Raw genomic sequence first — 23319 nt, 5'->3', positions numbered from 1 at the left:
ATTATTAAATACATAAAGTATGTGACCTGAAGAGCAATTGATCACAATTGCACAGATTCCTTTTGTCTTCAAACAAGTCAGCTGCCAAGGATGTCCAAAGTTGGATCCATTATGGTTGTGTAGATTATAGAAATCAGATAACCCCTCCCCCCCCCCCAACTTTTTATTGGTTACTTGCCGAAGGCAGGCAAATAAAAGCTGTGCAGTCAAGTTCGTATGTGTTCAATGTGACGCCCTTGCTTGTAAGCACGATATCTTGAGATAGGTATGCACAGCAGCTCTCATATCAGGTCATGGGGTAAGCAGAGGTCAAAACATGGAAATCTGAAGTCCTTTATCCCCAGATCCCAAACATCAAGGAAGCTCATATTTGCATGGTAGTTTTGTGTAATACTGTGTACAATTTTAAAACTATTCTGGAGGTCATTTTTGGTCAGCAGAGGTCAAATCTTGAAAACCTTGTAAACATGATGGTACTAGTGTTAAACTATGTTATGATATTAACAGTAACAGCCCAGATAATGCCATCACTTCTCCAATGAGCTATGCAATGTTATGTGATATCATGTTTAAAATGCCCTATCTTTACTGTAGCTATTGCTTGTTAGAGTTTTGCACTGACCTATTAAAAGGTCATATTTCTTAGCCACTCTTGAACAGTCATGCATCCTTTACAAGCAAAATGTCCAAACAGGTGGATAACCCCACTCCCCTGGGAAGTATAAATTACCTAGCACTTACAGGGAAGGGTTGTACTTGTGTAAACGTCCTGCAACAGGTAGGTCAGTTTTTGTGTGTGTGTAGTTGCAGATAGTTTGGACCTATAACAAGTCTCTTGAGGGATGAAGCTCTGGTTATTCTATTCAGGTTGGTTCTTTTACTGTACTGTTTGATGACATGGCTAGTTTCAACTTCTGACCAGTCTATTTTTCATATACAGAATATACTAGAATAAGTGACCTATTTGGAAGCTTCTGCATATACTGTCAAGGCAAGTAACCACTGGGAGGGTTTCACTCTGGTTAACACATGTTCTTCAGTATAACTATTTTACAGGTTCTTCTGTGTAGCCATTTTATATGATACTTTGTGTTACTGTTTGAAAGTTGGTGCGTTAAACCCCCTAATTGAAGAACCTACTGGGTATATGGGATGAGAGATGCTTTGATTGCACATACTTGAATACTCATACAGAGCTGTACTATCTTATCTTTAAATGTACTTTATACCTTGCACAGATTAAAGAGATTTTGGCGAAGGGCCACAGTTGTAAGTGAAATACATACACTTGTTTCAGAGAATATTGAAAGGGTAAACAAAACAACTAAAAAAATGAAAAAAAGACTAACTGGTATATTAAAACATTATTTAAACATTATTTAAACAAGGTATAATTAAACATTATTAAACTTTGGGTGAGTGTGCATATTAAAAATAAGATAAAAACATTTTGAAATTAGTAACAGACAAGATATTGTTGCAAAAAATAAAAAGGGACATTAAGAATAAAAATATGGACAAAAAGGACCTTCAAAGTAACTGCATCATTTAGTTTACCTGACTTCAAGTCTCATTTTACAAATGCTCTCCAAGTCTTACTCGTTGAGATATTCGCCGTATAAAGTGAACGTTCTTTAATGTCCGCGAATAACTCATGTTAAGAATGTTTACATGATAAACTTTGGGACCAATCCAGATGATCATTGTAAATACAGAACTCGTGGAACAGCTAGGGTAGACACTACCCTACTGCCAACAACAACAAGATGAATACAAAGAAAACATTGAGAAGTGTTTTTAAACAGGCCATTAGAAAACGGAAAGGCACGTACAAGTTTTTCTGGCAGTCCATTTTAAGAACATTATCATCTGAATCAACAGATTAACTCATGTGTGGAAATGGGAACTTGATGTTAGCAAGCAAATTTGTCTTTTAAAAGACTAGCTATTTTTAGAATATTGTCTAACTTGTGATATTCTAGGCCAGTTAAATTATGTACTTTTGATGGATTCAGTAGTTTGATTGGGCAATCAGAAAAGCATATGTGTTAGATGTACAAAAATGCTTTCATTATGAAATTTATATGCATATCAATGATAATATAAAGGGACCGCTAATAATTTGTAATCAGAAACTTTAGTTGGATCCGTTTCCATTTTCATAATGATTGTATTTTGGATCCATAGCTGGCAAGAGAAATCAGTTAACAGGTATATCTTACAAAAAACATAATAAACAACCGCACACACAATTAAATCAAATTTAGGCTAACTCAACTTCTAAAAGACTACAGGCATGTCACTTCAATGCAATATTTTAGAAACTTCAATATAATTTAATTTCGTTGATGTCAGTTGAAATCAATTCAGGATAAACAGCGTCTTGTCAGATGATGCATGGCAATGTGTAGGAAGTGTACGCATTGTTAACCTGCCGCACACTGTTCCCGAACAGACTCTCAACTCTACCGTACTAGTTTTTCATTATTGTGAAGACTCATGAAAAGTCTAAATGTTCACTTTTCCCGACTGAAGGAGACATGACTTCCAAAAATCTTGATCAATGATAGTCTCAACTCGCAAGCACACTGCTCGACCAACAGAAATTTTTCATGGAACCATGGTCAAGTTGAGACAACTTGAGTGAAACAGTGAGCAGCGGGCTTTAGAGGTCTTAGCAGTGAAACAAAATTACTTTTAATGGCAACAATTTTTCCATGATATAAAACTGTAAAATTATTAAATAACATCTTGCTTAAAACTACTCCTTAACAACAAATATATCACACATGAGCAGATAAGCATTCCTTGTCCCTCACTAAAATTGTGGGAAAAACACAGGAAGTTAACAACATACCACTTTGACATCTTACACAAGACAGTAGCAGGAAGCTCACAGTGCAGAAATTAGTTACAAAGTTAATTATTTTGTCAATTTTTGTATAACATTTCAATGATTACAACTTTGGTTATTCTTAGAGTATAATACTGCTTACATGACCACTGAAAGAAGAAGGTTCACACACAATACCAGTACTTGACCAAAACCTCTGAATCTAACATTTAGAAGGCTCCCTTCACCATCGAAACGAAGTTCTTGTCGAACATTCACATTTTCACTGGACCTGGAATCGTATTCGCTCTGGTCAGAAACTTTCTACCAGGTTATCAAGGCTGCGGGAAAGGCATTTAGTTCAGAGCTAATGGCTGTCGAACTTGACTGGACAGCAGATGGTTCATCCAGGACTATTAATCCCAAAGTGCTGTTCTTCTCATCTTGCTTTTCAATCTGTAAAAATAAAAATAAAATAATAAAATAGTACTTAAATAGCGCATTCATCAGCAACGCTGCTCGAAGCGCTTTACAGGAAATGAAACAATAAATATACAGGAAACATTTAAAATACAGGAAACAATCAAAAGCAATAGTACAAAAATATTGCCTTAAAGGTATATACCATATAACTTATAAAAGGACAGAAAAATACATTAAAGCTATGGATTGTAAAGCAATCAATTTATCTTTGTAATTTATGAAAAAGGCTTTAATCCCTCCACCGCTTCCTTTATCCGACCCACTCTCTCCTTTAAGAGTATCCAACATTCATAAGTCAGCATCTACAGAGCATTCTGTCCATTTCTATTTTTTTTGGCTCTATAATATGCAATCCAATTTGCATTCTTTTTCATGACTGATTGATTCATGAGCACTTCCCTATTCTCTAAATCTGTACTGCACCTCTGGGAATGAAATTGTTTTGTTGAAAATATGCATGTATGTATATTTCCCCCACCTCCCTCCCCCAATAAAATTATCTGGGATTTGTAATAAACTTTTGGAAACACTAAGGTTCTGTGAAGAAAGATATTCTTTACATTGGTATAATAATCCGACCATTGTGTGTAGATTTTGATGCACAATAACATAAATTATCACTGAAATGTATCATCATCCTTAACTGCTGGAACTTTGTCTTTTTTAGGAAAAGCATCGGATCAGCTCACATCACCAGTTTTGGCTGGCTGATCAATAATGTATAGAACACAAAAACTTTGTGTGTACCTTTTTGACTTGATCAACATCTCTAACCGCTGCACTGAATTCTGTTAAAGGATTCGTTACACACTGCAATTCAATGTTCTCTTGTGTATGGTGTGATACATGCTGTAACAACTCCTTGATCTCTGGGTGGCTGTCACATTCAACCAGATCATACGTTCTGTGGATAGATAATAAACGTAAACTTCATAATTTAAATTAACAGCATATTAAAAGTAATATCTAGTAAACTAGTAGGGTGCAATGTGCTGGTAATATTCAGACAATGACAACATCAATTAAGTAAAGGCTTAAGCACACCTGCTGTATAGGTGTTGTATGCTTAAGCTGCATTTCAATAAGAACACATGTTGATTTTTGTTTGCAGACTTTGCTTATGGTTCTGTGACTACTATATTTTGACCGAGTATTTCAGACATTTGTGTGACCATTGGTGGCCGCATAACCCGCATTTCTCTCTTTTATCGCTCTGTCTACCCACCCCTAGTCCCTCCAAATAAAGAAAAGGGGGAAAAATGTTAAAGAAAAGAAAAAGAAAAATTGAAAAAAAAGATAAGCTAGTAATTCAGTTATCCCCTAATCAGGGGGAGGAGTTACATGACCCTAGTGGTTATAGCACTGTAACCATCAAAGGTTTTACAACTAATAGACAATGGCATCTCATATCTCTATTTTACATTGACCCAGATAGAGATGTGCTTTGGAATGAAAGCTGACAATCCAGTTCCAGACCAGATACAAAACTTATCCTTGAAGTATCCATCATTGAACTGATGCAGAGATATCTCATGCAGAGATATCTCATGCAGAGATATCTGATACAGAGATATCTCATGCAACACGGGTACAAAAATACAGCAAAGTAGAACCAAAAACTACTAATTAGTTGAAAACAATATTTTTGAAGGATCTTAAATTCTTAATATATTACAACAAAAGAAGAAATATCATACATTGATGGATCTTCCTCAGCTCCTTCGTTTTCATTTGATGAGTCATACCCAGGATGGTTAAAGCTCCCTTCATTGGTGACATCGCTATGGTGATCGCTATGGTGATTGTCTGTGGCAGAACTTTGCCTTCTTGCCATGGTGATTGGAGGTATGTCTTTGAAAGCCTGTAAGAGTTCCAACAGAATACATGTATGTAACTAAACTCAATAAAGGGATAATCACAACAGAAGGAAAGTGGAGCAGTATAATGAGAACAAAGTAACAGGAGAGCTGAGCATTCTTATAAGTACATTTATGTAGAGAAGGTTAATAAGACTAACTTACACAGTGTCAGGCTAAAATTCATGATTATTCATGATATTATGAATATCGAATATTATGAATATGAATATTATGAATAAATATTTAATAATTAATTAACCTTGTCATTCAGAAGTCAACTTTTATATTGAGTAATCTTTAAGTTGTAACCACTGTGTACATTGACAATCTAACCTCAACTCTGTAAATCAAGTGGCAACGACACTTTTCCACTGCAAATTGTCATGATACAGGATGCTTAACGTTCAAAAAGGCCATACGACTAACCTGCATCCTGCCGAAATATGTTGGATGTATTCAGCTTTTAAGTTTTTAGACAACCATATAACAAGTTGGATAAATAGCACTTACAGACAATATTTGAGCTACAAGAATATACAGAGCACAATGTAACAAGTTGACTAGACACTGTGTCAGATTGAGAGGGGAAGTATGACTGGCAAGACATAAACAAAAACACCTTGAAATATTATTCCTCTGGTTTCAAAGGATATAGGTTTTGGTCTGTTTTATAGTCTTCTTGTGTTTTTAGATTTTTGTGTTCGTAATTTACATATTGTTTAAGTTTCGTTTTTGTGTTTTCTAGACTTTTTATTCCTTTGATTTCTCTGTCTTTTTATTTTTCATTTGTTTTAGGTTTTGAAAAGCGCCAAGAGGCCTTTTGGTATTTGGCGCTATATTAAGAACTTATTTATTATTATTATTATTATTATTATATCATTAGACATTGTAAAACATTGGTGTATTAACAGATTATTACAAACTACCTAAGAAGTGTGCTGAAAGCTTGCATAAATGTTAAATCATGAGTAAGTTGGACAATGAAGGTAGATTGAGACTTTTACTCACATTAATCATATCATTAATTTCATCTTCCTTGGTCTGTCCTGTCACAGCAAGCTCACCTGGCATCCTATCTTCCTCATCATGTCTTTGGTATTTTACTGGACCCAGTTGAGAGTCATCACTGAACTGTGGAACAAAAAAAATAAAAAAAGAAGATTGTTGAATTTTAATTTATCTTCAAGCTGGAAAACAAAATAAAACTGCGATTCTCTTTATAATCTGTCTGAATAGCAAAGAAGGCTGTACAACATGATTAATGTATACATGATACTGTATAACAAGCTGAGTGCTTTTACTTTGCATAAACTAGTTATCATTTGGACATCACTCAAGGATGGAATAGGTGGTTCGACAAGAAATTCAGTTATCTTGGACCCAACATTGATTCAAAGCAGCCCAGGCTGCTGTACTTTAGCGCAAACTTTTCATATATAAGACAATGTATTATAAGACAATTATAAAAGCACTATTGTCTGTCCAGTTTTTTTTTCCTTTGGATGCATCTCTTTTTGATATATGAATATTCAAATATAAACAGTTCATCTCAGCCAGTTGGGGCAATTTCCTGATGCTAATACCTCTCTAAACTGTAAGACAATATCATGCTCTCAAAGCACTGGTATTGACAGTACAAACAGTTCCTAACCTTGATCTGATGGAAACATGATATTCATGCTCTGAAGCAGGACATAAAATTACAGTATACCAAACAATGGCCCAACTAGGTGTTCATCTGTACATTTTGAAAGATGAACAGTGTGAAAACCACAACATCTTTAGAAACATAACCAATATATTCTCAGTCTTTCTAGGACATATCAATGAAGCCTATGTCATCCAATAATGTTCCACTTACCACTGCCCCCCCTCACCCCCCTTCAGCCACCCCCAATCCTACCCTGATTGAATGTTATCAACCGTTATGTGTTGGTACTAATTCGATATTGGGGAAGTTAAAACTATTCTTTACTAAACATTGATTACTCTTGGGTTAAATAGACAAATACAGTGCGGTCAAGTACAAGTGAGCGAATTTACAGTTTGTTGAAATAAAGTCAAAATGGCACAATCGAGTATTTAATTTGTTAGATAAGATCAACATGGTGTGGTCAACAATGGAGCATGTTAAATAAAATTAGTTTGTTGTGGTGAAGTAAAACTTGCCAAATAAGCTCAGTATGGTTTGGTAAAGTATTTGAAATCCCAAACTGCTTCAAGGCAGTTAGGCATCATTTTGTTTATTTCTTTGATCTAGATCCCTAGACCTGAGAACCAGTCGACTTTAACTAATTTTACTGTACAGCGACTTTCAGTAATGTTTGCAGGTTTGGACAATATCTATGCACCTGGCAACAAACTCTGATAGTTCGATACAAATATTTCACCAACCAAAAAACTGACATTGAAGAATATTTGCCATGATGAAATCAAAGTCCAGTCATTTTGTTTGCATTTTCCTGTTCAAGTATTATCGGGGGTGGGTGGGTGGAGGGGGGGGGGGGTTGAGGTAGAAACACTGTAGAAAGGATGTTTTAAGTATTAAGATAAGACGTTTTCAACTCACTGGTCTTATACCATATGTATGGGTCACATTGCACACCATTGAATAACCACTTTGAAGAAATATGAGCCACAGATAGTTAGGTGATGGCAAGTCAAGTGAGAATACTTACTTACAGAGCTCAATATGACGACCCATGTAGTAATGGTTCATCTCACAGATGTGTTTGTTACCAAATATGGAAAGAAAAAGTGCAAAGGAAAGTTTTCCTATCAAAAAGAAAGTTAAGAAAAGATAAAAGGATCAGTTATCATTAAGACAGAAGTTGTTTTTTATAGAAAACAAGTAGTGACAGATGATGGGTTGAAAACAATAACAAAATAATAACACACCACACAGTGTCAGTTATGATTAAGACACAAAGTTGGTTTTAATAGAAACAAGTAGTGACAGATGAAGTGTTGAAAACAATACAAAATATTAGCACACACTCAAACACACACATGAAAGTTCTAGAAAAAATGAAGATGTCTAAACTTAACAATAATAAATACAAACTTTGAGGTTTGTGAAAATGCTGCTGGTGTTCATATCTCTAGAACATGCTAAACATTTTCCATTATAACACACTGTCCAATAGTTTGGATACCTACAGTATACAGCTCTCTAAGGTATGTTTGGGATAGTGCCATTACCTATTGCTAAAGCCTTTTGGATGAGTTTGTTACTGTAACTAACAGGTGGTTAGGCTAGTGTCATACCCACAACTTCATATATATCAGCTTGAAGATATGATGCCACCCCCAACACATTTCATACGACACCTTTCCCACCAATGAAACATAATTTTTGACTACCTAGGGTAAGCACTACCACTTCGAAGCTTGTTACATGGAATATAATTGCGTAGAGTTACCCACCCGCAATCACCACACATGATTCAGGAAGGAGGAACCAACCCGGAGTGAGTCAGTGGGAGGGCAGTGATCAGATGTTGCCAATTTTATTAGGTTAAGGACCACTGGAGTACATATATGTTAATCGGACACAGGAACGAGAGGAATCAATTTATTACAGTATGAATTGCTTTAACAAAGACAATACAAGAGTATGTATACTACTGTGATGTTTAGAGGATCTGGCATGAAAACATTATCTATGTGGAGTTAATACTGTTAGTATATATGTGAATAATGATATATTCCTGAAAGTGGGGATGAACATTAAACTATTTTTCAATCAATGTCCTCTTTATGTTGACCATCTCTCTCTTCATGATTACCGAGTCATTATTTCCATCAGATCCAGAGTCTGAGGTCTCCTCCACTGCCACATCTTGTCCATCTACTTCTTCATGTCCACGACCCGGAGAGCGTTGCTGTAGTTTACGATAGTTCCCGCTCTTGCTAGAACCAAGCTACACACCAAAAGATGAATAAAGACATAAACCACTTATACTCATAGCATCAGGTTGTTAATTTAAGCTAAAAACGTAATATTCATGTTACTGTTTCTGACTTCTCCTAAAGAAAGATCGATTAGTTAATATGAATATATATGTCTCAGATGTCAATCAAAAAATTAATTAACTTCAGGCTAAAGTTGTCTGTTGATAAATCACAAAGTCTGGCAAGCATTCTGTATATTTAGCTTTGAGAGTGTCCTTTCTTGCCTCATGCATCCAGTACAACAAACATCATTGATTTAATACAGGAAAGTCACTTCAGTAAGTAGTACATCCGTTAAGCTTATATAAACTTATTATTCCGGACAGTTTTTTGAACTCTAAAGTAACAAGTTTTAGAAGGAGGAGTCCCTTCATGTAAGTTCCTGCAATTACCATTTGAATAGTATCTTCTAAATGACGGAATTTGGCACGCAGGGAATACATGACTCTCGTGGTTCACAATCCACTCTGTCACTTCAGCAAGTACTATGACACAAGAAAAAAGTTGAGAAATGTCAATTAATGTCCAATTACTATTATTAGAGTAAATCTGTCAACAGCATCTATTGACTCACTCAAGGAGTCCTAAGCAATATTAGCTTATAAATGATATGATGGTCCTCCTTGTCGTGAAATATTCTGAAATATCCAAGGAGAATCTAGTTTCATTTGAGAAGATATCAGGGTATAAATGCCGTTATAGGCAAGGTAACAAGAAATGTTGACAGTGCCAAGTGAAGACTGGCCAGATTCCACATACTGTACCATAATAAGCCTCCCTGCAAAAACCCCCAGCTGTTAAATGTACTGTCCCGAGAATATCCCGGGAATTTGTCTAAAGACTTTGAATAATTCAATTTTACCTGTTCAGTCTCCTGTTCATAGAGATAGCCTGAACCTTGTAGGGAATGGTATGTAGTGTAAGACTAAATATTGCATGCTACAGTATGCATGCCATCTTATTGGTGTTATTGTTATGTGCACTTAACCCTTTATTGTTATGTTAATGTTTGTATGGTATGCCTTGCAGCTGGTGTACTGCACTGCTGTATGCAGTGCAGTGTTGGAGAAAATACAGTTCAGCACTGACTCTGGTTGTGTCATGTCTTCTTTGACTGTCTCTATCTCCCACATGGCCTCTGCAAGCTATGCTATAATTGTTTACAACTGTACAGTTTTTGGTACATTTATCATGGAGAATTTACTTCATTCTGGATGAGGCTTTCTAAACTTGGACATTTGACTACAGTATTATCCTTGAAACAGAGAACCAAGAAAACATTGAGTGACCCTGAAAATGCCACCGCTCACTTCAGCATGTACTGTGCAGGTACAGTAATAACCCTTGATGTTAACCTATGAGTGGGGTTAACACCAATAGCAAGTCCCAAGGTTAGTGAAAGGAGGCTATTATTTGGTCAATGTAGTATACCAAAGAAGGTGAACCTTATGAATATCCCTGATTTCTTTTGTACTGACAATTGAGCAAACGCCAGTGTTCATTATGAAAACTTCATACTTTTAGATTCGGCTTTTAAAACCCATCTCTTTTAGGTATTTTAAAACATTGTAAGAAAAGAAATGAAAACCTGTCACAGCAGAAGAATATGTAGCTCAATTACTTATCAAGACTCATAGTCTTGTGTGTGAGCTGTGAGGGAATATTAAAACAGTGAGTGATATCTCCCACAATTTTGCAGCTGTTTGTAGAACTTGTCCATCACATTGACACAAGTATCAATATTTACCATTCATGATGGTTGCGTCTGCTTCTCCTTGTAAGAAACGGGGGACGTGCCATTCTGCCATGTTACCCCAATGGCGGTAAAGAACTTTTTGTATGGCGGAAGGAGCACATTATTGTGGGTGCACTGTAGGCCTATATGACCTGTATATTGCTTTGCTTACCTCTAGGCCCTCAAAATCCACAAAATTGGTAATTTTAATCAACAATCAGAATCGGTCCTTTTGATAAACAATCAACCTAAATTGATTCAATTTATTCAACCAACTATTATATTTGTTCAAAGACAGTGTATAGACTCTTATGAAATTACAATTAAAACTATTCAATCAACATTTACATAAAAGACTGTATATCTATTCCCCAACTGATCTTGTCTTAACTAGAATTCAGTCTATCCAGCGAACCCTCACATTTGCAGACGGTGTACCTATCCTTCTACGCAAATAATTTTTTTAACCGATACATTCCTGTGTAAAATCCATTCCTAAAATGTACCTTTCGCCATAGGTTTAGAGCCTTTCCACCATGGCGGAAACGATCGGAACCTATGGTGGAAAGGTATGGCGGTATGTACCTATGGCGGAATGGCAGTGGGACCTTAAGAAACAACAGTCTTGACAATGTGAAGAAACATGGTAGTCCTAATATTTTTAGGCATAGGCCTAGGCCATATCTTCACATAACAAAAACTACACACGTCTGATTTCATGGTTTAAAGTTTTCAGTTCCAAAGAATGAAACACTTGGATGGCTAGGAAAAGGTCTATGTTATTTTTATCTTCCTTCGGGTAATTTGTTTGTTTAAGACGTACTGCTTTTCATTGTAGGCAAATACCTATATAGTCAGAAATTCATTCTATGCCCCGCTGCCTTGCATAACTTGTTAGGCCTAGCCTAAATCATTCTTTGAAGTTTTTCATATCATGTACTGTTAAAATAAAGTCAAAATACAAACTTCAACACGAAAGTCAGAAAACATGGTGGAGTACCAGAGATGATGGATCATGGCGACTTCGTCCATCCAAGTCCCAGCAAGCCACAGTAATAATACACACTGGCATTGCGTAGCAGCAATATTTTGGACCTTTTGTAGTTGTTGCCTAGGCTGTACACACTTCCCTGTAATGCAGTGTTCCTTAGTAGGTATAGCCTAGCTTTTGTCTGTCGCCTTTTGGGCCCTACGCAAAGAATATGGCCCTTACTAGCCTAACGTTAAATAAACTACAGCCAAACACCGTGTCCTACCTTTCAATGTAAGGTCTCAATCATCACAAGTCACAAAGCCAATACAGTGATAATTGAAACATTCGAGCAGATTTCCTAAGTCAAGTTAACATGTACTTGCTGTGACGGGCCCGATGGCTTATCGAGTTGAGGCAGGTTCACAAGTGATGCTTTCAAGAACAGGTCACCCGGAGTCTTGCAATTCGAAAACACGGCGTCTTAGTAATATGCATAACACCTTTGAACCTTGGCCCTCCGTACAAACAGGGAGCTGCTAAAGAGTAGCAGCTCCCTGGTACAAACAATCTCTGATTCGGATTACGGTTGGTGTAAGCCGTTACGTTGGCTCAACTGGTTAGCCAGGAATCAAAGTACAGTAGGACTATAGGAGAGACATCAATTTACCTGTGTTCTGCGGTGGTGTTGGGGATCGCGATGTAAGCCTTCATGTAAGCTCATTACACATAAACTTGGGCGGGCTTTGAGTTGTGAGAGAGGGGTGGGGGGTGGGGCAAACCTGCCAGCTAGACTATCTAAGCAGAGCGCCACCATCAGTTGGCGCGTAGCGTACAAGAGACTTTTTGGCTTTACAAACCCTCCAGATGGCCGGAAACGGCACTTCCCGAGTGCTCTTAGCTGCATGTACCCATCCTTGAAATATGGATCTCATGTCTGCAATTAGAACATATGGTCAGATGGTGATGTACAACTTTTGTTATACGTCAATATCTAAGCAGAGGGCCATCATCGGTTGGCAAGGAGCGTCGAAATTTTCGATGCAAGGTACCCTTAGATCGGTAAAATTAACACCCATATAGGCTTTACTGATTGCATCTAAACAATTAATGAACGTGTGTAAATTTAGGGAGGATGGACAGAAGAACTTATATGTTGATGTACAACTGAAGCTTATACGTCACTTTTTAGGCGGTGTGCCACCATCAGTTGGCGCGGCGCGTCGAAATTTAAGCAAAAAGGAAATCCTAGATCAGCAAAAATGACACCTCTGGTAACAATAAATCGCATCTAGACAGTTCTTTCCTACTAAAGTTTTTAGTATATTGTCTTTGGATCGATCAAGAATATGTTCAGCACCCACTTCGAAATTCTTCCCGCGGTCCCGACTTCTTGGAGCACTTGGCATATATTGGGGGCTGAACATACCCCCCCCCCCTACCGAAACTGCCGAGTGCTGTATTCTGTAACAATGGATTTAATGTGTTACTATGTTAGTGCAAATTTGTGTAATTTACAGTATTCGATTCGCATGCATCATTCCAGGATTTCGAGCAGTAAAGAAATTACATCGGCATTGCCATTGCAAATTGTTGAATGACACGGGGGGGGGGGGGATGTCAGTGTATTGAATTTAATTATTGATATACCCAATATGCAAATCTGGCTTTCGTAAATCGTTTCTCATTTAAATTTGGATGAAAACTGACCCTACCTAGGCATGTGTTGTGTAATGTAATTTAATGCGAGGATTGTGTTTAAAATACGTTGTCTTAACTTACGTCGTTTAGTTGTTTAAACTTACGTTAAACTTAGCAACGAAATCAGTTTTCCCTTTCCGCGTTCCATATACTCTCGCACTAGATAGTGGTGATAAACTAACACTCAGTTCTTATCTGACGGTATCGATAAGGCCAAGGCCAAGGACAGTAGTATACAAACACCGGTGTGAAGTTAGATACTTATTCCCTGTTCCTCGTTCGATATTCGCGAATGAGTAACTGCTACCTATTCAGTTACGTATTCGATCATGGTATCGACGTAACACCTCTGGCAAGACAAAAGCTTTATTACAGATGTTCAACATTTGGTCGTGGAAAGTTTATCTATGGGTCATATGAACTCTAATGACTATGTAGAAGGGTACCATGATGTATCTTGCCCGGTCCAAATAGTTCTTGACCAACTAAAATGACCACTAAATCAACAATTTTTTTAAATGAATGTAACGAGAACTGAAATAAAAACATTTGGGCCCTAATCAAACCAGCACGCCTTGTACCACCAAACCATTGGGTCATAGGAATTCTAAAGACATTGTAGAAGGGTACCATAATGCGTCATGCCCGGTCCAAAGAGTGCTTGACCAATTTAATTGACCACTAAATCATTACTTCTTTAATGAGTGTAACGGGACCCCGAAAAAGCTTTGGGCCCTAATCGATGCAGCACGCCTTGGATCACCAAACCGATGGTTAACATGAACTCTAATGACAACGTAGAAGGGTACCATAATGCGTCTTGCCCGGTCCAAAGAGTGCTTGACCAATTTAAATGACTGCTAAATTATTACTTCTTTAATTAGTGTAACGAGACCACAAAAAAAGCTTTGGGCCCTAATCCATGCAGCACGCCTTGGACCACCAAACCAATAGGTCATAGGAAGTCCAAGGACATTTTAGAACGGTACCATAATGCGTCTTGTCCGGTCCAAAGAGTGCTTGGCCAATTTAAATGACCGCTAACTCAAAACTTCTTTAATTAGTGAAACGGGACCACAAAAAAGCTTTGGGCCCTAATCCATGCAGCACACATTGGACCACCTAACCAATAGGTCATAGGAAGTCCAAAGACATTTTAGAACGGTACCATGATGCGTCTTGCCCGGTCCAAAGAGTGCTTGACCAATTTATATGTCCGCTAAATCATTACTTCTTTAATTAGAGTAACGGGACCACGAAAAAGCTTTGGGCCCTAATCCATGCAGCACGCCTTGGATCACCAAACCGATGGTTAACATGAACTCTAAGGACATTGTAGAAGAGTACCATAATGCGTCTTGCCCGGTCCAAAGAGTGCTTGACCAATTAAAATGACCACTACATCATCACTTCGTAAATGAATGTAAACGGGACCAAAAAAACGCACGCAAGGGCATAATCAAAACCAGCACGCCTCGGACCACCCAACCAATGGGTCATATGAATTCTAAGGACATTGTTGAAGAGTTCCATAATGCGTCTTGCCCGGTCCAAAGAGTGTTTTACCAATACAAACGACTAACGCAGAATCATTATCCAGTACATTCGTCACTATCTTCTTTTTTGAATTTCAACTGTACGTCTGTGTTCCAGTGTGGTGATACAAAACAAAAGCAACACCTTTGGCTCGCAAGTTTAATGCTGATTGGTGCTTTACAATCATCAGCATACAAAGTTTCCTTCCCATTTCGGAGAAACACACGCGCACTCTTTCTTTCTTATTTATTTTTTTTTGGGGGGGGGGGGAGGACCTTAGCGCAACTACAATTTCAGAATGAAGTGATTTCTGTAGACTGGCAACGCACTGAAAACGTTTTTGTTTCAATTATTCGTTCATAGAACTTAATTTTATTTCTTTTATTCATTTCACCCGTAGACCCGTCTTATATTTACAGATTTAAAGAACAAAGAAGTGTTCACGTCCCTTTTCTTGAAAGTGGTTGTGAACGCTGTAACCCCCTTCGTAGATTCTGAAAGATTCTGATTTAAATTGGTCAAGCACTCTTTGGACCGGGCAAGACGCATTATGGTACCCTTCTACAATGTCCTTGGACTTTCTATGACCCACTGGTTGGGTGGTCCAAGGCGTGCTGCATGGTTTAGGGCCCAAAGCTTTTTCGTGGTCCCGTTTCACTCATTAAAGAAGTAATGATTTAGTGGTCATTTAAATGGTCAAGCACTCTTTGGATCGGGCAAGACGCATTATTGTACTCCTCTACAATGTCTTTAGAGTTCATTTTAATCATCGGTTTGGTGATCCAAGGCGTGCTGCATGGATAAGGGCTCAAAGCTTTTTCAGGTCCCGTTTCACTCATTAAAGAAGTAATGATTTAATGGTCATTTAAATTGGTCAAGCACACTTTGGACCGGACAAGACGCATTATGGTACTCTTCTACAATTTCCTTAGAGTTCCTATGACCCATTGGTTGGGTGGTCCAAGGCGTGCTGCATGGTTTAGGGCCCAAAGCTTTTTCGTGGTCCCGTTTCACTCATTAAAGAAGTAATGATTTAGTGGTCATTTAAATGGTCAAGCACTCTTTGGATCGGGCAAGACGCATTATTGTACTCCTCTACAATGTCTTTAGAGTTCATTTTAATCATCGGTTTGGTGATCCAAGGCGTGCTGCATGGATAAGGGCTCAAAGCTTTTTCAGGTCCCGTTTCACTCATTAAAGAAGTAATGATTTAATGGTCATTTAAATTGGTCAAGCACTCTTTGGACCGGGCAAGACGCATTATGGTACTCTTCTACAATGTCCTTAGAGTTCACGGCAACCATCGGTTTGGTGATCAAAAGCGTGCTGCATGGATAAGGGCGGCTTTTTCGTGGTCCCGTTACATTCATTAAAAAAGTAATGATTTAGTGGTCATTTAAATTGGTCAAGCACTCTTTGGACCGGGCAAGACGCATCATGGTACTCTTCTACAATTTCCTTAGAGTTCTTATGACCCATTGGTTGGGTGGTCCAAGGCGTGCTGCATGGTTAGGGCCCAAAACTTTTTTGTGGTCCCGTTACACTCATTAAAGAAGTAATGATTTAGTGGTCATTTAAATTGGTCAAGCACTCTTTGGACCGGGCAAGACGCATTATGGTATCCTACTACAATTTCCTTAGAGTTCTTATGACCCATTGGTTGGGTGGTCCAAGGCGTGCTGCATGGTTTAGGGCCCAAAACTTTTTTGTGGTCCCGTTACACTCATTAAAGAAGTAATGATTTAGTGGTCATTTAAATTGGTCAAGCACTCTTTGGACCGGGCAAAACGCATTATGGTATCCTTCTACAATGTCCTCAGAGTTCATTTTAACCATCGGTTTGGTGATCTAAGGCGTGCTGCATGGATAAGGGCCCAAAGCTTTTTTGTGGTCCCGTTACACTCATTAAAGAAGTAATGATTTAGTGGTCATTTAAATTGGTCAAGCACTCTTTGGACCGGGCAAGACGCATCATGGTACCCTTCTTCAATGTCTTTAGAGTTCCTATGACCCATTGGTTTGGTGGTACAAGGCGTGCCTGTTTTGATTAGGGCCCAAATGTTTTTATTTCAGTTCCCGTTACATTCATTTAAAAAATTGTTGATTTAGTGGTCATTTTAGTTGGTCAAGCACTCTTTGGACCGGGCAAGACGCATTATGGTATCCTTCTGCAATGTGTTAAGAATTCATATGACCCATTGGTTAGGTGGTCCAAGGCGTGCTAGTCTTGATTAGGGCCTCAAGTGATTTTTTCAGGTCCCGTTACATTAATTTAAGAACTGATGAAGTAGTGGTCATTTTAGTTGGTCAAGAACTATTTGGACCTTGCAAGATGCATTATGGTACCCTTCTTCATAGTCATTAGAGTTCATATGACCCATGGGCCATAGATAACCTCTTTCCACGACCAAATGTTGAACATCTTGTAATAAAGCTTTTGTCTTGCCAGAGGTGTTACGTCGATACCATGATCGAATACGTAACTGAATAGGTAGCTCAGTTACTCATTCGCGAATGTCGAACGAGGAACGGGGAATAAGTATCTAACTTCACACCGGTGATATGTTTCGTTAAAGATCATGTTGTGTGATCATGTCAACGAAGCCCCAAATATTGAGTGAGAACTCATTATTGAAGTACATCAAGTTTTCATCGTTCTCTCTTCTCTAGGTAAGATCGTCTTCAAATCATACCTTATGGGGTTTTTTTTTAATGTTGGTTCAATGCGTTGATGACTTGTTGTTAGTAAATAAGTAAGGAATAAATGGATCACTTGTATAGTTTGTGTGAAAGTAATATTGGATTGTTATTATACTGTGTGTATGCCGCCTAGCCTGAGCAGGGATTTGTTTTGAGTAGCGTGATAACTACCGTAGAGTGCATGGGAATTTCAGTATTAACAAAGCTGACCGTTATTTTCCGTCAGGAATGGTAAGCTTGTACTAAGTACAATACAGCTAAGAGGGATGGATGGACAAGGCGAACGAATAGATGAAGACAGATTTGTAGTGAGAGCAGAACTGAACTGGATTCTACCAAAGCCCATTAGTGCCAAACAAAATATATTTTTAATTCGTAATTACGAATTAATATTTCGTATTTACGAAATAATAATTCGTAATTACGAATTCATTATAATTACTAATTAATAATCCGTTATAACGAATTAATAATTTGTAATTCAAATTAATAATTTGTTATTACGAATTAATAATCCGTTATTACTAATTAGTAATTCGTAATAACGAATTAATAATCAGTTATTAAAATTAGTCGTATACAGTAAGAATTATTATTATTATTATTATTTATTGAATTTCATATAGCGCAACCCCAACAAAGTTTTCGGTTGCGCTTTACAACAAAATACTAAGAAAGAATAAACCATTCAAAAGAAAATAAGATCTCAAATGGCGTAGAAAAATATACTAGATGAATGTACAAAAATATACAAATGCTAAGAAAAACAGAGAAAAATAGAAAATGCAATTTGTTATAAAAAATCTAAAAGAAAATTAAAAAAATATGAAATAGAATGAATGCAAATATTAAAAAATTGAAAAATTGAGTATAAAAGTTATTAGCTAGGAAATAAATATGTATTGAGTTTTCTTTTAAAAATTGCAAGATTCTCAGATTGTTTGACATGGTTAGGTAATTTATTCCATTGCTCGGCGCCAAATACACTTATTGCTCTTGAAGCAAAAGTGACCCTCTGTGTACGTGGAATGATCAGTTTATAAATTTAAGAATATTATTTGAACGTAGAGACCTACTTGATTGTGGAGCTTATGTGAATCTAGATATAAGATATAAGAATTAATGTGTACGTTGACTTTGGGCACCCATTGTTAGGTTCTGCTGGATGACAATGGAGGCAAATCGTGTGAAGCGAATTCACTATTATATTCGCTTGGGTCTAAGAAATAACAAAATGATTACTGCTCTATTTGAAGAAGACAACAGGCCAGGTCGATAACCCGAAACCGCGGAAATCGATAAACCGAGTTTGGTAATCGAGATACCGGGTTTGATATCAACGGTTTCTGCGTTATTGATCTTGCTACATAGGATGAGTCTAGGATGAGTTGCATATGAGGATGAGTTTTTTGTCAAGGGAGGGTGAAGAAATTTTTTTAGCTCATTTTAGCCAATATGCGCCAGGAGGTGTGGGAAGGGCTATTTTTTTAAACTAAATACAGGTCGAAAACGTGGAAATGTTTGTTTACACAATGAATGGCAAAACTAGAGAATTTTGTCAAGAGTTTACGGCGCATTTCAGTCAAGAAGAAGGTGATGGGGTTGTAGGCTTTTCCCTAATTGCAGGTCGAAAATGCGGAATGTTTTTTATACAATGGCGAAACTAGATGATTTTGTCAAGGGAGGGTGAAAAAGTGTTTTAAGCGCATTTCAGCTGTAGTGCGCCAAGAATGAGTGGGGGTATAAGTTTTTTCTCTCACTAAATGCCAGTCAAAAATGCCGCAATGTTTTTTACAGTGGCGATACTAGAGGATTTTTACCAGGGAGGGTTAAGAGTTTTTGGCGCATTTCAGTCAATATGCGCCAAAATGCAGGTCGAAAACGTGGAAATGTATTTTTAACAAACACGGAACTAGGGTGCTATGGGAGGGAAAAGAAGTGTTTTTGGCAGGTGCATTCCAGGCAATATGTGCCAGCAAAGGTGTGGGGATGTGTCTTGAGGCTTTTTTACACTAAATACAGGTCGAAAACGTGGAAAGGTTGTTTTTAGCTCATACCAGCATGCTGGTGTGAGCTATTGTTACAGTGCGGCGTCTATCACTCTATCCGTCAACAATTGGTAAAACCGCTCCCACTCGCACAGTGTTTGATGGAATTTCATGAAACTTGGACACAAGGACCATTGGGTATAGGGCCATCAGAGATGGTCCAAAATTTGGGGTCAAAGGTCACCTGTGGGCCGTAATGGGCCATTTTGTGGAAATACGCAAAATGCTTCTTCTCCTACAGATTCCATGGTACAATGTTGAGGGTTTGTCACGATAGTACTATGGTAGTTTTACCTTCAGGGTGTTCATGAATTTGAGATCAAAGATCAACTAGGGGTCTTTTGTGGCCCGGGCCGCGGCCCTATATTTTCAAATTGCTCCTGTTCGTACAGTGTATGGCCAATTATAATGAAACTTGGTCACAATGTTCCTCGGGATGAGAGTTACGAGGGGTGTTCGGAAAATTGAGGTCAAATGTCATTTAGGGGATCATCGGGGGTCATTCTTTGTAATATTTTCAAATATCTCAATCTCCTCAAGATTTTGATGGATCATATTCAAAGTTGAACTGATGATTGTTGGATTGTGTATGAATAAGGTGATGCCTAAAAAATTTTGGTCAAAAGTTAATTAATTACAATTAATCCCCATTGTTTAAAAAAAATCTGAGCCTTCACTTTTTGCCAAAGCTCCTTTAATTTGTCTCCCAGTGTCTGCAGTTTTTGTTTACATTTGTGGTTAAGCTCTGCAGAGGCTGTTAGTGGAATTAAAGCAGCACTGGGAGTTGTTATTAACTGTTGAACTGTAAGCATGAGAGCCCTATAGCCAATCAGCACTTGCCGATTCTTAGAAGTCTTTGAGCCTGAGGTATGTAGGCAGCTTGTGAAGTTATGTCTTGTAGGGAGTGCTTGTGAAGTTATGTCTGCTAAGGTAGAGGGGAGAAAGTTTAATAGGGTAGGTCAGTGCATGGTATTGTTTGAGAGAGTGGGTAAAATAGGATTTAAAGGGGGAAAATAGGAATTATAGCCAGTGGTGTGGCCAGGACTCTGCTAACGGAGGGGGGGGGGGGTATCCCTCATGGGCCCAAAATTGGTTTTGTGGGCCCTACATTTTTCAGCTCAAAAAGGTATGAGCTTCTGCACCATTAGTGCTCTAGTTTTACAATGGCAAAACTAGATGATTTTGTCAAGTGAAGTTGTAGAAGAGGTTTGGGGGCTTTTCAGCTAATATGCCCCAAGGTGGTTGAAGCTATTTTCACTAAGCATGTCAAAAATGCAGAAATATTTTTGACAATGGCAGAAATAGTGGGAAAAGTGAAGAATTGTTTTGGACGCATTTAAACCTAAATGTGTCAACAAGTGGTTGGGTTTGAGCTTTTTGCACTGTTAAAGTGCAGACCGAAAATGCAGATATGTGTTTTACAATGGTGTAACTAGAGGATTTTTTGGTGGTTATTCCCAACAATAATCAAAGAAAATGTGACGTAGGCTATAAAAATCCAAGCTTAAAGTATTTTGTCATTGCATAAATGTCAGCATACCTGTTCTAAAGCTAATAGGAAAGAGAGTATGTACACAAACAGAGGTACAATGGAAATTTTCTGATATTACCACGTAGAACTAAAACATTTATGCAATAGTTAAAACTTTAAAACTTTCTTCTTTCCTAAAATCCTTTTTAGCTTCTCGGGTAAGTAGGAAGCTTTAAAAGACGCAAGTTGTGGAGAAGAAAAGGCGCATTGTGAGTGGGCAAACTGCAACTGTTTTGCTCTCTCAGCATACCGGCTCTTAAGCTAATATTTAGTAGAGCTTCATAAAATCTTACAGGACGAATCTACAGTGTATAACAAAACTAAAAAGAATCAGAACACAAACGGATATAATACACATATATAATATATATGTATATCAGAATGTGTGTTAAGCGGGCCAGAAAGTTTGACTTTGAGGGCAAAAGTTGCATTTTGCCCACTCACACTGAGACAAACCTCCACTCCCTTTCGTTTACGACTTAACAATCACAAAAGCACAAACAGACTCAACAAAACTAGTTTTCCAGTGGCTGAACATTTTAATCTTCTACAACACAATATGGACTGTCTTAAGTTTGCCATAATCCTGGGTAATTTGTCTGACCATAATAAAAGAAACTAGAAGGAAGTCGAATTGATCCTTAAAGTACGTTCACACTGTCATGGTCTCAATAGGGATATGGCTTTTCTTTCCGGGTTTAAGCACTTTGAGCAGTCTGGGGCTTACGGTAGACCATCGTGATTTCAATCACTCTTTTTACGCCTGACGAAGGACCAGGGTGTCCGAAAATTTGTGTAGCGTTTAGTTATTTCTATTCTATTCTAAATATTATGTTGGATTTAAAGGCATTTCCTCATCTTTTCTACTATATATATATATATATATATATATATTTATTTATATATATATATATATATATTATGATAATTATTAATATAATTATTAATTCGTAATTATGAATTATTATTACTGTCATGCCCTTTAATATATTTATAGTTTGCACCTGTTATTAATTAAGTGTCCTTCATCCACAGATGGAGAGCTGGTCTGCCTATATATGGTCTCAGGGGTCACATTAGTCCGGCCACTGCATGACATTCCTTTCTGTCTGTGATCGTAAAAAGCTGTCTATGGTCATATTTATATTAGATTTCCTCCCTCAGCTTTCCCTGTAATTTTCACATTAGTACAAAATATAAATACATGTAGGCAAATTAATTTTCTTTATGGTACTATGACAAACTTCAGTGTCATTAATTGTCTTTAAACAGACGAACACTATTTGGTGGGGAGTAGTAGTTCGTCAAATTTCTCTAAATTGTTTTCAGGCACCGTGGGACGTTTCTTGACGTCTAACTGCAGAACAATTTCATCCGAAGAAAAAAAAAGCAAACATGAAGCGAGAAGTATGAAGGTCGAAGAAGAATGTGAGCTGCAAATAAGTGATGGTGACCTGTTGAAAGAGGACGGGGACAATAAGGATGCATCCTGCAGCATCAACACTTTACGTCCGTCAGTGGATCCCGATTCGACGCACCCCGAAGCCATTCATGTGGACCGATTCACAGTTTTTCGTCGTCGAAGTAAAGGAATACTGTTCGCACTGCTGTCTGCTGTATTTTACTCCGGACAAGCTTTTCAAATGGATATTGCTGTTGGGGATCTCGGTCCATTTCTTGTCGCTTTCTTAATGGCAATCGTCATGACAGGATGTGCTACGTTTCTTCTTGTTAGAAACAACATTTCCCGCCCCAAAACAAACGAGCAGTACGCGTGGCTTCTTATTGCGGGTCTCGCCATGTCAGCTTACCTAACACTTTTCTCTTTAGCGCTGCGTAATTTGGATGTCGGGGACACTGTGACAATAACCTATTTATCCCTCATTCTGGTTGGGTTCGTTAGTTGGGCTCTTTTGAAAGAACCGTTCGGACTCTTCGATATGTTGTGCGCAGTAGTAGCTCTGACTGG

The 23319-nt window shown here is 37.8% G+C and overlaps 2 protein-coding genes across 13 annotated transcripts in view; one reads left to right on the top strand and one right to left on the bottom strand.

Moving 5' to 3' along the window:
* Positions 1-1349: 1349 nt before the first annotated feature.
* On the bottom strand, positions 1350-12538 carry LOC139977833 (uncharacterized). Of its 3 annotated transcripts, none has more exons than XM_071987520.1 (7): positions 12505-12538; positions 9522-9614; positions 8964-9098; positions 6184-6306; positions 5014-5177; positions 4064-4220; positions 1350-3289 (listed from the first exon to the last, which is right to left on the bottom strand). In XM_071987520.1, exons 2-7 carry the CDS (start codon positions 9570-9572, stop codon positions 3158-3160), a joined length of 762 nt encoding a protein of 253 aa, XP_071843621.1. In that variant the 5' UTR covers positions 9573-9614; positions 12505-12538; the 3' UTR covers positions 1350-3157. The 3 variants fall into 3 exon arrangements, with proteins under 3 accessions (XP_071843621.1, XP_071843619.1, XP_071843620.1); XM_071987518.1 differs by lacking the exon at positions 12505-12538 and adding an exon at positions 12121-12368; XM_071987519.1 differs by lacking the exon at positions 12505-12538 and adding an exon at positions 12217-12365.
* Positions 9645-23319, top strand: part of LOC139977827 (solute carrier family 35 member G1-like) — a 15213-nt gene continuing 1538 nt past the window's right edge. The window contains exons 1-3 of one of the 10 annotated variants that reach the window (XM_071987498.1): positions 17593-17741; positions 17998-18072; positions 22680-23319. The exon at positions 22680-23319 is cut by the window's right edge and continues 1537 nt beyond it. In XM_071987498.1, the coding sequence (XP_071843599.1) occupies positions 18063-18072; positions 22680-23319 (650 nt within the window). In that variant the 5' untranslated portion in view covers positions 17593-17741; positions 17998-18062. Of the gene's footprint in view, positions 10521-17581; positions 17742-17997; positions 18120-22622 lie in introns of those variants that run through there. The other 9 variants (XM_071987496.1, XM_071987500.1, XM_071987492.1 and 6 more) reach the window with 9 other exon arrangements.

The sequence above is a fragment of the Apostichopus japonicus genome, chromosome 12 (genome assembly GCF_037975245.1).
Source record: "Apostichopus japonicus isolate 1M-3 chromosome 12, ASM3797524v1, whole genome shotgun sequence".
NCBI lineage: Eukaryota > Metazoa > Echinodermata > Holothuroidea > Aspidochirotida > Stichopodidae > Apostichopus > Apostichopus japonicus.
Note: the sequence above shows the minus strand (reverse complement) of the source record. Positions and strands in the feature narration are given on the sequence as shown.

Bases quoted from the DNA above. Each gene is read 5' to 3' on its own strand.
- LOC139977833 (XM_071987520.1), bottom strand. From the start codon at position 9,572: ATGTATTCCCTGCGTGCCAAATTCCGTCATTTAGAAGATACTATTCAA. The intron at 6,307-8,963 runs GTAATCATGAAG...TTTGTTCCACAG, and splicing joins CTGATGGAAATAATGACTCG to TTCAGTGATGACTCTCAACT. The intron at 5,178-6,183 runs GTGAGTAAAAGT...GAACTCTTACAG, and splicing joins AAATTAATGATATGATTAAT to GCTTTCAAAGACATACCTCC.